Source organism: Dendrobates tinctorius, unplaced genomic scaffold (assembly GCF_039654945.1).
Source record: "Dendrobates tinctorius isolate UK_male_01 unplaced genomic scaffold, ASM3965494v1 ptg000203l, whole genome shotgun sequence".
Lineage (NCBI taxonomy): Eukaryota > Metazoa > Chordata > Amphibia > Anura > Dendrobatidae > Dendrobates > Dendrobates tinctorius.
The window spans coordinates 19808943-19825092 of record NW_027361870.1 but is presented as its reverse complement, the minus strand read 5'-3'; the positions used below and the strand labels follow the sequence as shown (position 1 = coordinate 19825092).

The 16150-nt window shown below is 44.5% G+C and overlaps 1 protein-coding gene across 1 annotated transcript in view; it reads left to right on the top strand.

Moving 5' to 3' along the window:
• PLCB1 (phospholipase C beta 1) overlaps window positions 1-16150 on the top strand; it is a 1254316-nt gene that overhangs the window by 597920 nt on the left and 640246 nt on the right. Inside the window, exon 7 of the mRNA XM_073553862.1 lies at window positions 5488-5563. Within this exon, the coding sequence (XP_073409963.1) occupies window positions 5488-5563 (76 nt within the window). The remainder of the gene's footprint in view (window positions 1-5487; window positions 5564-16150) is intronic.

The following is a 16150-nucleotide window of genomic DNA, read 5'->3' as shown; positions in this document are numbered from 1 at the left end:
CATGTGTCAGGCAGATTGCATGATGATGACATTTGAGACATTCATAATTAGAAAGCCTTCTGTTCCCGCTTTCCATGGTGCAGGTGGTGCATCTCCTTCTTTTGGGAGGTGGTACAGGTGTTGGATTTTCAGTATCAATATCTGGGCGGAATCTTTTGAGCCTAACTTGAAGGCCAGAGGGGATACCGATGGTTTTCATACTTCTCCTACATAGCTCTCCAAGCATTAGTTCATGGGCCAATTTTTTCAGGTACAATCGTCTACGGAGTGGTTCAAGCTGGTTTTCAAGGTAAATAATTTGTGAATTTATACCACCCAAATTTAGCATAGCGAAAAATATGACCATTGGCCAGCGCTTGGTGTTTCTGCTGACGCTGAAAGTTGAGCACATCTGATCAGCTGTATCAACACCCCCTTTGGTTTCATTATAAAATGTAATAATATCTGGTTTTTGTTGTGCTTCAGATTTAGGATCGATGGCATCATCATTATGAAGCGTTGAGAGAAGAAGTCCATTTTTTTTTCGCGTGGTACATAGGAAACCAAAACCTTTCCATCATGGAATGCAAACATACTGCTGTACTGTTTTCTCCCTGTCACAGTAACAAGCTGTGGCGGCAATTCTTTTTTATTTTTTCTTACAGTTCCGACATATGAAAGCTTCTGCGTTTTTAGATAATCAATAAGATCACAATTTGAAAACCAATTATCAGCAGTTATATTGCGACCTAATCCAAATAAGGGCTCAGACTTTTTTTCACAACATCAGTGGGTTTGTTGCTGACACAGTAAGGACCATCTGGCTGTTTTCCAGCATAAATTTCAATGTTGTATGTGTAGGTCTTACTGGCATCAACAAGGGCATACATTTTTATTCCGTATTTGCTAGGTTTTGATGGTATGTATTGACGAAATGCGCATCTGCCACGAAAACCAGGGAGCATTTCGTCAATTGTGACATTTGCCCCAGGGCGATAGTTTATCTTACAGTTTTCCACAAATTTTTGGAATACATCGCGAATTGGAGCAAGCCGGTCATATGTTTTACGTTCGGTTCGGGTAGTTCTGTCATCAAACCGAAGGCAACGAATTAGAATCTTGAATCTTTTTAGAGACATAACAAGGTTAAATTTTTCAATTCCATCACTTTCTATACCCCAAAGTTCCTCCAAACTTTGCCGATTTGCCCTATAAGCTCCTGCAAGGTATAATAATCCAAAAAATGCTTCATCCGTGGGCTTCAGGATTCTGTCACAGATGAACTTGTGCTTTATATTGTCTATATATTGATTAGTGTATATGACAATAGAGTCCAGAATGTCATCTGTGAAAAAAGTATTCCAGCATTCAGCTGCATTTTTTGCATTACGTGCTGTTCCCATAACTGCAGGAAGGTGAGTGATGATGTTATGAGGTTCCATACGTTTTTTTATGGGTGGATTCTTGTTCCATTTGTTTTTTTTTATCTTTTCCCATATAATAAGATTCTATATCTTCTTCCTCCTCATCACTTTAGTTCACAGACTTCCACCTCATCATGAGAATCAATCTCACTTTCTTCAAAATCCTCATTCATTGTGGGGTCTGCATCATCATCATCATCTAACAGCATGTCTCCCACTTCCTCAACATGATGGGGTTTTGAAAGATCATACATTTTCTTCTCCATTTCAGAAGATAATCTGAAGCAAGAGAGAGAATATGCATTAGGGAACAATATGCCTGAGAAGCACACTTTCATTTGTAAGAAAATCTGCCTTATTTATATGAAATATCCACAAACCTTTCTCTATCCATTCATAAAACAAGCTAAATAAACAATAGTAATGACTAAAAACATTACATACCAACCTTATAAAGTGTGATGTGTTCGGGACCAATGTGCCTGAGAAGCCAGCACAGCTATATCTTCCTTCCTGAAGCTCTGCAGACCAACTGTGGTATCAGGTTTCACACAGCAGCTAGAGCCAGGAGACTATCTAGAGGGAGGGGGTTTCCTGAAAATCTGTTGAGTATCAGATTACAGGGGCGGATACTAATGCTCTTCTCAATTTTCGGATTTATATATTTTTTTAAATTAAGTATCATGCCTTTACATTTCACAAATACTTGCTACTTTGTGTTGGTAGTTCACATAGAATCCAATAAAATACATTTAAGTTTGTGGGTGTAACATGAAAAACTGTGGAAACCTTCACGAAGTAAGAATACTTTTTAAGGCATTGTATATCTTAACCCAATAATATATTGTCCTAGTCTTTGAAGTTGCGGTCTGATCAGAATACCTAGCTCTAATTTTTCCTTCTTCTCCACGCTCCTGTGCATATAAAATGTAAACTAGTCGTAGATCAGCGGGGGAATCTTTCGCCACTCGTCATTTATGCAAACATTTACATGAAAAATGTTAATATTCTAACAGAAAAGGAAGCTTATTTGCAATATAAATTCATTTTCTTTTTTAAATGTATCAAACGGAGCATTGAAATGACTGTAATTCCCATTGGCAGAACACTATGATATGATTTGATTCATCCAAGGTGCCTATGTCGTTCCTTTCAGAAGCAGATATCTGTGTCATGCCCGCAGGTGCAGTCAGATGTTGCAACGCAGTCTGATCATTATAAATATTGATTTGATGTTCTGACTTGGATGAATGACTGGATGAAAGACACAAGAATACACACAGTCATATTATGATAGCGTCTTGCAGGTGGTAGATCACATTTATGTATGTATAGCAGATAGTAATAGAAATGAATGAATATCATTCAGAAATACGTAAGGGAACAAGACAATATGGGTCCCGCTTCAGCTGCTGTTTTAATAATCCCAGCAGCTTCAGAATTTTTTGGGTCTGGCACATATTTGTACTTTCCTTTTCAGTTCGTTGAAAGGAAGAAAGGCAGCTGGTCCCTTGGGTCGGTCTCCCATTTTTTTTTTCTACCCATATATGTAGTTTCACGCCACCCATAGAAAAGTAATCCCTTCTTTGTGAGAACCATATCAACCATTAGAGAGAAGCTCTGCTAATTGGCCAGCCAAATCTTCTGATCTGATAGTTCTGGACAATCTCTTCTGTGACTGTGCCATCCCATCATGACCTCATTGACTTGCCATGAATAAGCCAATAGTCTTATTGTACCCACGGCTTTTCATTTTTTTTGGAGGAGGGTCAATTCAGACATTTGATATACAGTCCCATGAATTCTATATACGCCCCTGGGTATTATTTACCTATTCTAATTCACAAAGTTCCAGTGCACAATGCCTGTGGTGCCTGGTAGAGATGAGCAAATTGCTTTGTGCAACCGTAGTTAACTGTCCAGGAAAGTGCTCTCTTGCTGTGGAAAGGAGCTTTGTAAATTTCCCGAGATTTCAATCTCCTCAGCCCAGTAGTATACAGGTGATTTCTCAACTGTATATACATTTTTAGGCATCGTACCCAAATATCACCAAAATACAGGGACGTATCGATCGCGGTCACAGAGGGTGGAACTGGGCCCATGCAGGAGGGAGGCACGCCGACCACAGTGCCTACTTCAGCTGGATGTGCATTCAGGATACACATTTAACTGAAGTGTATTGCAGTACTGGGACCTTACAGTTCCCTACACGCCACCGAACAAGCAGAGGTGGGCTGCTGGCGTCTCATAGTGGTGACATCATGCGTCGCCATAGCAGGCATAGGAAGCATTGGGGACTGCAGTCCCTCCTCCCACGTGGGCCCAGAAGTAGACAGCGCATGTCGAAGGAGCAGATAAAGGTGAGAAGAATTTTTTTTTATTTGCAGAAAGGGGAACATATATGACATATATACCTGGAAGCTGTCCCAGGATGGGGGACATATATACATGGAAGGGGCCCAGGATGGGGGACATAGATACCTGGAAAGGACCCAGGATGGACTGACATATACCTGGAAGAGGACCAAGATGGACTGACATGTATACCTGGAAGGGGTACAAGATGGGGACCATTAGTACAGGATGGGGAACATTACTACATAATGAAAGGGGGGTGAAATGTATATCTTTATAGGATTAAGAACGCTAGCAGAGCCCATACATCTGGTCAACATGCAGGTCTAAAATTTGTGTCAGGGCCCATCAAACTCTAGTTACACCACTTTCAAAATGTCTCTCAGTTGTCTGTGCTTTCATCTAATATTTAAGCATTGACAGAAGAACTAGCCCTTAAAGTAAAGCTACATCTGCTAACACCATATTTCTTAATATATCTTTACAATAGATATTTGTCTAAAATATAAACTGCTAAAATATATAAAGTGGACATACCCCTTCAAAGTATAAGCGATACATTTTTAATTAGTGGGGGGGTCGAACCGTTGGGACCCACACAGAAAAAATGGCGTCACTTTTACCCCGTTATAGTGCATGCTTGACTGCTGACACAACTATGGGCTACAGAGCTGAGCTTTTCTTTTCCTAGCAGCCCCATAAAAAAGAATGAAGTGGCATTTTGTAACAGGAATAATGGTGTCCAGTCAGGTATGAAAATATTTTGTTGTTCTAGTCGGCGCAGGTCCTAGTGGTTGGACCCTCATCGATAAGTACGTTATCACCTACCCATGGATAGGTGATATCTTGTTTTCAATGAACAGCCCTTTTAAGTTCAATCTATAAACCCGGCACAATACACTTCCAAGTTCAATGAATTAGATGGCTATGCAAGGGCACTCTCTAAAAAAAATGATAGAGTTCTATCTGCTATAAAGATATTTTACACTTAGGTAGGAAGGAAGGATCATCCCCGCGCTGCCGCAAGAAGAATTCCAAAAATTGTAGAAGTTTCAACATTTTGTGTCTCCCTCTTTTCTCTGAATAAAGATATTTTAGATACAGTATTAATCATTATGGACTTTTTGACTTAGGACCAAGGTTAAAAGTTTAATGGGTGAACATTCTCTTTCAGCTAGTTATTAAATTGCAGGCATACAGTATTTATATTCATAAAATGTCACTTTAAACTGAACTAAATGTTAACTAAATTCTGATGGGAACATTAAAAAAAATAAAAGGTAGCCACTTCAATATTCCAAGCACGCTGCAAAATGAAAATAATTAATTATGTAGATCTGTTTTTTAATATCATTTGGGAATATAGCAGCAAGGATAGGCTTAACAAGCAAGGAAAGAAGATGAAAGGGAAAAGTGAAAACTGTCTCGGGCAAATCAGATCATGGCAAGCTTTGGATTTTTAGTAGGTCAAATGAAACTATAATGAAAATGTCTGAATATCGACCGAGTCTAACAGAGAGAGTTCTCATTTTAGGGAATTATGCAGATCACACTCTTCTACAACATCCTAGAAACGCATTGTTGATTCCGCTCTGGTTTAAAACCTACAAAACTGTGGAATCGTATTAGGATGGATAAGACTAATTCATTTTCCGATGGATTTTCGTTCATATAAAACAATGTATAAAGACTTCATCACTTTTCTTCTTTTTTTTCCCCTTCATCCTAGCATATACCGTCTATTCTCTGCAGACAGAAAGCGGGTGGAAACAGCACTAGAGTCTTGTAACCTTCCATCTGGCAGAGTAAGTATCCGAAAGGCAGGAGGAGAACTCGATATATGTATTCATGGTTAACAAGGAAGTAAGGGGAACAATCAAAAGAAGTGTAAGATTAAACATTCCTGATGATTTCTACTTTGGTAATTGCATAAAAATTAATGCTGGCCTGCATTATGGTTAAGTTTTGAATGCGAGTAGAATAGGCCATACTGTTGTGCTTACATATATGCGCTTCTATCTGAAATAAAAGAAAGTCTGCCTTTACACTCCACTGTGTTATGAATAGCTTGAAAGTAATTTAGTCCGCATAAGATTACATACACAAATATAGTAAGAGGATTTAAGAAAAATATTGTTTCCGCCTTTGAAAGTGTATGGTTCGAAGGAAAATGAGCCAAACTTCTGCCTTTTCTATATTTGCAAGCTGTTATTCAATGTTATTATCTATTTGAGGCTGGAAAAAAGCTGACTTCAACTGATAGACTTCAAGAAAGTTAACATGGTGAAACTCATAAAATAATTGTTCCTCCTCCATCTTGTATATCTACACTGAGAAGCCTTTAGGTAAAGTACATGTAAATGATAAAAAGTTTGAAAAAGTTCCTGGGTTGTACTGAGATTTTTTTGTAGCACTAGTGATTGTTAATCTATTTTTTTAAAGGGATACTTGTTCTAAAAATTAACCTTGTAAATTACCTTTTAAATAATAATATTTCATAGAGAATAAATGTGCCTTAGTGCCTAAAAATGGCATCAACTCATGAATTGCACTGCATAAACCACCATCTCACATTATGGACTCATTCAGACTTCGTTTTTTTCATGAACGAGAAACACACATGAATGAGATACACTGATACCACTTGTATGAGAAAAACTGACGCTCAGCCAAAAAAATTAGACAATACACTCAGATGATAGTTGGTTCGTTTTTCGCAGACACGAAAAAAAGGGACGTCTGAATGATCCCATAGAGTTATATATAGGAGAGATATTTAGGGCAGATTGGGAGGAATTATTATAATTATCATTCCATCTAATTATTAATTATTCTTCTAATTATATGTAAAGTGGGTAATAAATTAATTATATATGTCATGGTCACATGTGTCAGGACTAGAGTTGAGCGATACCGTCCGATACTTCAAAGTATCGTATCGGATGGTATCGGCCGATCTTTAAAAAAAGTATCGGTATCGCCGATTCCGATACCGGAAGTCCCATTCAAGTCTATGGGACTTCCGGTATCGGAATAAGAAAAACCATTTCCTGCCCTTGTACAGCCTCTCTGGGGTCTGTACGGGCCTTTCGGGGGGCTGTGCCGGCCTGCCAGGGGGTCTGTGCAGGCTCCGGTGGTCTGTGCCGGCCTGCCGGGGGGCTGTGCAGGCTCCGGTGGGCTGTGCCGGCCTGCCGGGGGGCTGTGCCGGCCTGCCGGGGGGCTGTGCAGGCTCCGGGGGGCTGTGCCGGCCTGCCGGGGGGCTGTGCCGGCCTGCCGGGGGGCTGTGCCGGCCTGCCGGGGGGCTGTGCCGGCCTGCCGGTGGTCTGTGCAGGCTTCGGGGGTCTGTGCAGGCATCGTCCGATGGGACTACAAGTCCCATCGGGCGATGCCTGCTACCATGACAGTGATTGACACATTAGCCAATGATGGGACAGTAGTAGTCCCATCATCCGGCTAATGTGTTAAATGTAAAAAAAAAAAAAAAAAATTACATGCTACATACATACAACATGCATACTACATACATGCTACATTCATACTACATACTACATACATGCTACATTCATACTACATAAATACTACATGCAACATACATACTACATATATACTACATACATACTACATATATACTACATGCATGCTACATACATACTACATGCTACATACTACATACATACTACATGCATGCTACATACATACTACATGCTACATACATACTACATATATACTACATGCATGCTACATACATACTGCATGCTACATACATACTACATATATACTACATGCATGCTACATACATACTACATGCTACATACATACCACATATATACTACATGCATGCTACATACATACTACATGCTACATACATACCACATACATACTACATGCATGCTACATGCTACATACATACTACATATATACTACATGCATGCTACATACATACTACATATATACTACATGCATGCTACATACATACTGCATGCTACATGCATGCTACATACATACTACATACATACTACATACATACCACATATATACTACATACATACAATACATTCATACAATACATACATAGACATACAGTACATATAACATAGAGTAACATACTTACCAATACTTGTCACATTGTTCCCCGAAGCCATTGTCGTCTACGGAATAAATATTAACATAACAAACCACAAAAATACTCACCCACGATCCGAAGCAGTCCACGAGTGTGTCCCACGACGATCTTGGGTAGAGAACTGCAGCATCAGATGATGCTGCCGTTCTCTACGGGCTGCAGGAATCCAATGACGGAAGGTAGGTATCCTTCCGCACTGTATTCCTCCGCCACTTAAAAAATGTAGTATGTATGTAGCATGCATGTAGTATATATGTAGTATGTATGTAGCATGTATGTATGTGGTATGTATGTAGCATGTAGTATGTATGTAGCATGCATGTAGTATATATGTAGTATGTATGTATGTATGTAGCATGTAGTATGTATGTAGCATGCATGTAGTATGTAGCATGCATGTAGTATATATGTAGTATGTATGTAGCATGCATGTAGTATATATGTGGTATGTATGTAGCATGTAGTATGTATGTAGCATGCATGTAGTATATATGTAGTATGTATGTATGTAGCATGTAGTATGTATGTAGCATGCATGTAGTATGTATGTAGCAAGCATGTAGTATGTATGTAGCATGCATGTAGTATGTATGTAGTATTTTTTTTTTTTTTTTTTTTTTTTTTTTTAACATTTAACACATTAGCCGGATGATGGGACTACTACTGTCCCATCATTGGCTAATGTGTCAATCACTGTCATGGTAGCAGGCATCGCCCGATGGGACTTGTAGTCCCATCGGACGATGCCTGCACAGACCCCCGAAGCCTGCACAGACCACCGGCAGGCCGGCACAGCCCCCCGGCAGGCCGGCACAGCCCCCCGGAGCCTGCACAGACCACCGGCAGGCCGGCACAGCCCCCCGGAGCCTGCACAGCCCCCCGGCAGGCCGGCACAGACCCCCACAGGGTGCACAGACCACCGGCAGGCCGGCACAGCCCCCCGGCAGGCCGGTACAGACCCCGGGCAGTCCACACAGCCCCCCGGCAGGCCGGCAGAGACCCCCGGAAGGCCCGAAATGACGGCGCATCATGATGCGCACACACCGCGCATCATGATGACGTCAGTCTGTCAATCAACTTTGAACTTCCGATTCCGATGCCGAATTCCGATATTGAAAAAATATCGGAAGTCGGTATCGGAATTCCAATACAGCAAGTATCGGCCGATACCCGATACTTGCGGTATCGGAATGCTCAACACTAGTCAGGACGCAGATGATGTCGCAAGGCGAACCCATAACACACGTGACCCTGGATACACCGCCTCCAGTGGGGCGAATTTAAATAATAAAGCGTGCAGGTGGATACGCCGCCTCCACCTGGCGGATTTAGGTATTACACGCCATGCATACATATATCTGGAAACACCGCCTCCAGTAAGGCGCATTTAAATAATAAGGGGGGAACCTGGGTAACTTTAACAATGGTGGGCCCTGCGATAGGGAATGGGGAAATGGAGACCTCCTGCACTCCCCTGAGCCAGTGTCCCTACACTCCTCACATTCCCTAAACAGGCTCCGCACCTGTCGCCGCACGCGTACCTTAACGCCCTTGCTCGCCCTGACCCTAAACCCTCACTAGAGAATGGGTCGGTGCGGAGACTAATCCCACCACTGCACTAATAACACACATGAGGAAAGAGACAATACAGGGGAAACACCACTTATCTCTGCTCTGTTGCGTGCGCTCCTAGCAACAGAGCCCACCACCTGTGTGCATCTTCTCCTCCACCCGGATCCATCACCATAACAGGATCCTTCACCTTAGTGCAACCTTGGAGCAGAGTCCAACACCAGTTGCAGCTGCTTAGAACCAGAGTCCCAAGGATGAGTTCAGCTGCTGACACGAAGTCGAGCATGCTTGAGTCCAGCTCAGCGGCCAAGTCCCACATGGTGAGTGCCACTCTCCATAGTCGCCACTCCACCAGCCCATGCAGACACTTCCCGCTGACACCATCACTGCGACTCCACCACGCCATGCCAGCCCTTCGTCCAGACACCATAGCTGAAACACATCCCCCCTGGCTAAGCTGCGCAGGACTCCTCACCAGCTCCATCCTCCATCCAGGCTCTCCAAAAACAGAGTGAACACAAACTCACAATACCACAGGCAGTGATTGCACACCTCTAGCACACCTTTATAGGCTGTCACACCTGATACCTAATTAAGTGCACAAAAACCCAAAGTGCAATACCACAACCACCACCGGGGACAGTCAAGACACCTTGGAACTTTCCAAAGTAAAAAAAGTTCACCCAGTGATTTAAAACTGTCAGATCACTTCAGATCATGACAGTACCCCCTCCTTAATGAGGGGCCTCTGGACCCTCAAGACCACCCCTCATTAGGGAAACACCCACAGCGGGGACGCCCAGACCCTGAGTTCACCCCACCATTACCTGACACTTCAGGTTTATGACAAACGCACCGCTGGTATTGGCAATAAAGTTCATTTTGGAGGCACCACTCATCTCCACAGCGCCGGCCTGGGGAACGAGTTTATGTAAGTGTATGCTTGTTAAGAGCTGATCAGACTCCACAACACATTTCCACAGGATGTTTTTTGGTGGCACCCATACATGCTCGCTCACACGCAGGTCCGGACCTGAACGTCCATTGCACACATTCGTTTGTCATAAATTTGGTGAACTCACTCTGGACTTGACAACAGAGGCGTCCCCCTGTGTCACCACACTCACACCCCCACTATTCACCAAGGGACACCACCCTCCAACCCTTTCACCATGAGGACTGCGCCTCCTAGGGTTGGTTAATGGCGAGGGTAGAGATTTGTCCCTACTCCCCCGCAGCACACCTGCTGCACACACCAGGAGGAGAAGGGGACCGGGAAATGGAGGAAATATACACTCGCTGGTCGCCTCCACACAACCAGGATGGGCGGCTTCTTCGGTGGTATAGAAGATTTGGCGTAAACCCCGCGGACTATCACACCAGTCAGCTCACCACAGGGGCGTACCCCTTCACCTCGGGGAATACCAGGCAGCTCCGTGGGGCACCATTCCTCCCACCTGCCTGGGTACCTCCCCGTGCATGAGCAAGTCCCGCTCCCCAGCAGCGACTCTAGGGGCTTTTGCCAGACCGCAGCCGCCATTTTTGATTTCCTGGTTACCTGAGCAGAGGCCCCAGACCGTGATAACTGCTGCTGCAGCGGCTCTAAACACCTTGCCGCTCCCCACTCTCCTCAGTGAGGCCCGGCAGCAATTACCACAGGTCTCCACATGGCCGAAGCTCACCAGAAAAAAAAAACTGTAGTGCTGGTGATAATGTCATGATCACGTGTGTCAGGACGCAGATGTTTGTCGCAAGGCGAACCCATAACACACGTGACCCTGGATACACCGCCTCCAGTGGGGCGAATTTAAATAATAAAGCGTGCAGGTGGATACGCCGCCTCCACCTGGCGGATTTAGGTATTACACGCCATGCATACATATATCTGGAAACACCGCCTCCAGTAAGGCGCATTTAAATAATAAGGGGGGAACCTGGGTAACTTTAACAATGGTGGGCCCTGCGATAGGGAATGGGGAAATGGAGACCTCCTGCACTCCCCTGAGCCAGTGTCCCTACACTCCTCACATTCCCTAAACAGGCTCCGCACCTGTCGCCGCACGCGTACCTTAACGCCCTTGCTCGCCCTGACCCTAAACCCTCACTAGAGAATGGGTCGGTGCGGAGACTAATCCCACCACTGCACTAATAACACACATGAGGAAAGAGACAATACAGGGGAAACACCACTTATCTCTGCTCTGTTGCGTGCGCTCCTAGCAACAGAGCCCACCACCTGTGTGCATCTTCTCCTCCACCCGGATCCATCACCATAACAGGATCCTTCACCTTAGTGCAACCTTGGAGCAGAGTCCAACACCAGTTGCAGCTGCTTAGAACCAGAGTCCCAAGGATGAGTTCAGCTGCTGACACGAAGTCGAGCATGCTTGAGTCCAGCTCAGCGGCCAAGTCCCACATGGTGAGTGCCACTCTCCATAGTCGCCACTCCACCAGCCCATGCAGACACTTCCCGCTGACACCATCACTGCGACTCCACCACGCCATGCCAGCCCTTCGTCCAGACACCATAGCTGAAACACATCCCCCCTGGCTAAGCTGCGCAGGACTCCTCACCAGCTCCATCCTCCATCCAGGCTCTCCAAAAACAGAGTGAACACAAACTCACAATATCACAGGCAGTGATTGCACACCTCTAGCACACCTTTATAGGCTGTCACACCTGATACCTAATTAAGTGCACAAAAACCCAAAGTGCAATACCACAACCACCACCGGGGACAGTCAAGACACCTTGGAACTTTCCAAAGTAAAAAAAGTTCACCCAGTGATTTAAAACTGTCAGATCACTTCAGATCATGACAGTACCCCCTCCTTAATGAGGGGCCTCTGGACCCTCAAGACCACCCCTCATTAGGGAAACACCCACAGCGGGGATGCCTAGACCCTGAGTTCACCCCACCATTACCTGACACTTCAGGTTTATGACAAACGCACCGCTGGTATTGGCAATAAAGTTCATTTTGGAGGCACCACTCATCTCCACAGCGCCGGCCTGGGGAACGAGTTTATGTAAGTGTATGCTTGTTAAGAGCTGATCAGACTCCACAACACATTTCCACAGGATGTTTTTTGGTGGCACCCATACATGCTCGCTCACACGCAGGTCCGGACCTGAACGTCCATTGCACACATTCGTTTGTCATAAATTTGGTGAACTCACTCTGGACTTGACAACAGAGGCGTCCCCCTGTGTCACCACACTCACACCCCCACTATTCACCAAGGGACACCACCCTCCAACCCTTTCACCATGAGGACTGCGCCTCCTAGGGTTGGTTAATGGCGAGGGTAGAGATTTGTCCCTACTCCCCCGCAGCACACCTGCTGCACACACCAGGAGGAGAAGGGGACCGGGAAATGGAGGAAATATACACTCGCTGGTCGCCTCCACACAACCAGGAGGGGCGGCTTCTTCGGTGGTATAGAAGATTTGGCGTAAACCCCGCGGACTATCACACCAGTCAGCTCACCACAGGGGCGTACCCCTTCACCTCGGGGAATACCAGGCAGCTCCGTGGGGCACCATTCCTCCCACCTGCCTGGGTACCTCCCCGTGCATGAGCAAGTCCCGCTCCCCAGCAGCGACTCTAGGGGCTTTTGCCAGACCGCAGCCGCCATTTTTGATTTCCTGGTTACCTGAGCAGAGGCCCCAGACCGTGATAACTGCTGCTGCAGCGGCTCTAAACACCTTGCCGCTCCCCACTCTCCTCAGTGAGGCCCGGCAGCAATTACCACAGGTCTCCACATGGCCGAAGCTCACCAGAAAAAAAAAACTGTAGTGCTGGTGATAATGTCATGATCACGTGTGTCAGGACGCAGATGTTTGTCGCAAGGCGAACCCATAACACACGTGACCCTGGATACACCGCCTCCAGTGGGGCGAATTTAAATAATAAAGCGTGCAGGTGGATACGCCGCCTCCACCTGGCGGATTTAGGTATTACACGCCATGCATACATATATCTGGAAACACCGCCTCCAGTAAGGCGCATTTAAATAATAAGGGGGGAACCTGGGTAACTTTAACAATGGTGGGCCCTGCGATAGGGAATGGGGAAATGGAGACCTCCTGCACTCCCCTGAGCCAGTGTCCCTACACTCCTCACATTCCCTAAACAGGCTCCGCACCTGTCGCCGCACGCGTACCTTAACGCCCTTGCTCGCCCTGACCCTAAACCCTCACTAGGGAATGGGTCGGTGCGGAGACTAATCCCACCACTGCACTAATAACACACATGAGGAAAGAGACAATACAGGGGAAACACCACTTATCTCTGCTCTGTTGCGTGCGCTCCTAGCAACAGAGCCCACCACCTGTGTGCATCTTCTCCTCCACCCGGATCCATCACCATAACAGGATCCTTCACCTTAGTGCAACCTTGGAGCAGAGTCCAACACCAGTTGCAGCTGCTTAGAACCAGAGTCCCAAGGATGAGTTCAGCTGCTGACACGAAGTCGAGCATGCTTGAGTCCAGCTCAGCGGCCAAGTCCCACATGGTGAGTGCCACTCTCCATAGTCGCCACTCCACCAGCCCATGCAGACACTTCCCGCTGACACCATCACTGTGACTCCACCACGCCATGCCAGCCCTTCGTCCAGACACCATAGCTGAAACACATCCCCCCTGGCTAAGCTGCGCAGGACTCCTCACCAGCTCCATCCTTCATCCAGGCTCTCCAAAAACAGAGTGAACACAAACTCACAATATCACAGGCAGTGATTGCACACCTCTAGCACACCTTTATAGGCTGTCACACCTGATACCTAATTAAGTGCACAAAAACCCAAAGTGCAATACCACAACCACCACCGGGGACAGTCAAGACACCTTGGAACTTTCCAAAGTAAAAAAAGTTCACCCAGTGATTTAAAACTGTCAGATCACTTCAGATCATGACAATATCTCCTGCATGTTAGTATACATCCCATATAACCACAACCTTGGGATTTTCCATTTTCGTTTTTTGCTCTCCTTCTCAGAGCCATATTTTTCCATTACTATGTCCATGTGAGGGCTGGGAAATGGGAAAAGAAATTACAAATTGTATTGTAAGGGTTCCAATGGATTGTGATGAATAAGTAAATGCTCACACATGAATTGACTTTACTAAATTGATTTACTTAATAAATGATAAGATTAAATAATAAACAATATAAAACTATAAATACAAATGCATTAATCATAAACAAGCATTATTCATACGTTACATTATTCAGCTAGACGTCAACCAGTCATCCTCCATGAGCCAAGAGAGAGCGAGCACATGTGTCCTAGTTCTTTTAAAATGTCCAGCTAAAAGGTGTGTCCATCCCCACCATATGGGGAATGATGTCACAAGTCTATTGTCCATTGGCTATAAACACATCCCCTCAATACCTGTTTTAACCAGTATATAATACAGGAAGCTAGAGGGGACCTTATATGTGCCACATGGCAGAAATACAGCAAGCTGGAGGAGCGGCTTCGGAGCACAAGATAACATCCATGGGGAAAGTTAACACACCCAATCTAATTAAGGTAGTTGCCTTGAAAATCAATGGTCCTTTGTTGATGGATAAACAAATGACCAGTAATTTACATTCCTTTATCTTAAGTAAGTTTCAGTGACCTTTAAGCTTACTCATCTCAGTGTATATTATATTAAACTGATTGAAACCATATAAAAATAACTTGTACTATACATTCCACCCCTGGTTTCAATCACTTTAATTAATTAACCTGCCTCTAAACTATTCCATTTATCATTATGTGCATTGTTCCTTTATATATATATATTTATTTGCTACCAATAGAAAACCGCTTGGTAAAAAATAACATCCTGGGCTTAAAACGGAACAAAAACAACATTGGACCAACAGGTAATGAAATATCAAATGTCTGTAGAAATCTTCTTTCTTCGGATCTTCTTTACCGCTATTTTTAAATGGGTCTCTGTTGCAGGGAAAGCACGGGGATTATTATGCCCTCATCACTTTGGGGTGACTTCACTACTTTCCCTGGTTAGCAAAAGTACAGACTCTAAAGAGCAATCTGTCCCTGCCCTTCATGACATTAACCCCTCGTTTCTCCAAAGCAATGGGTGAGGGAAGTGCAGGTGTCCATGGCTGAGCATAAGAGTACCTTTCATCTTCTATTGCTGCAGCTGTTCAGGGCCTCACTTTATATGCCATTTGCATCAGCTGGCAGTCATGAGGATTCACCCTGGTTGACGGTTCAGCATCATCTGGGCTCAGTCTCAGCGCTCAATTGGACATCTTCAGTCTACACACAAGACACAGCCTGCACTGAGGGAAAGTGAAGTTCACAATCATACTTGAAAGTTCCAAAGTCTTGGCAGAGCTAACTCAGTCCAAAGCAACAGTCCAAAACAACTCAGTCCTGGTGGCTTGTTTTCCACCCCTTGATCAAATGAATCAACAAAATTACCGTAGGTTTGTTGGTCCAAATTGTGCCCAGAATGACCTTTGAAATTTTCTACTGTAGCAAATATTTCTAATCTAGATAATAATACTACATAAAATATATATCATATGTGTATGGACTTATACACTGATCAATCACATCAAATTCATGTCATTCACATTTGCATAAGAACGATGATTATAATTACCAGTACAATTATGTTCATGGAGATCACAAAATAATGTTACTACTAATCAGAATCAGTACAATTA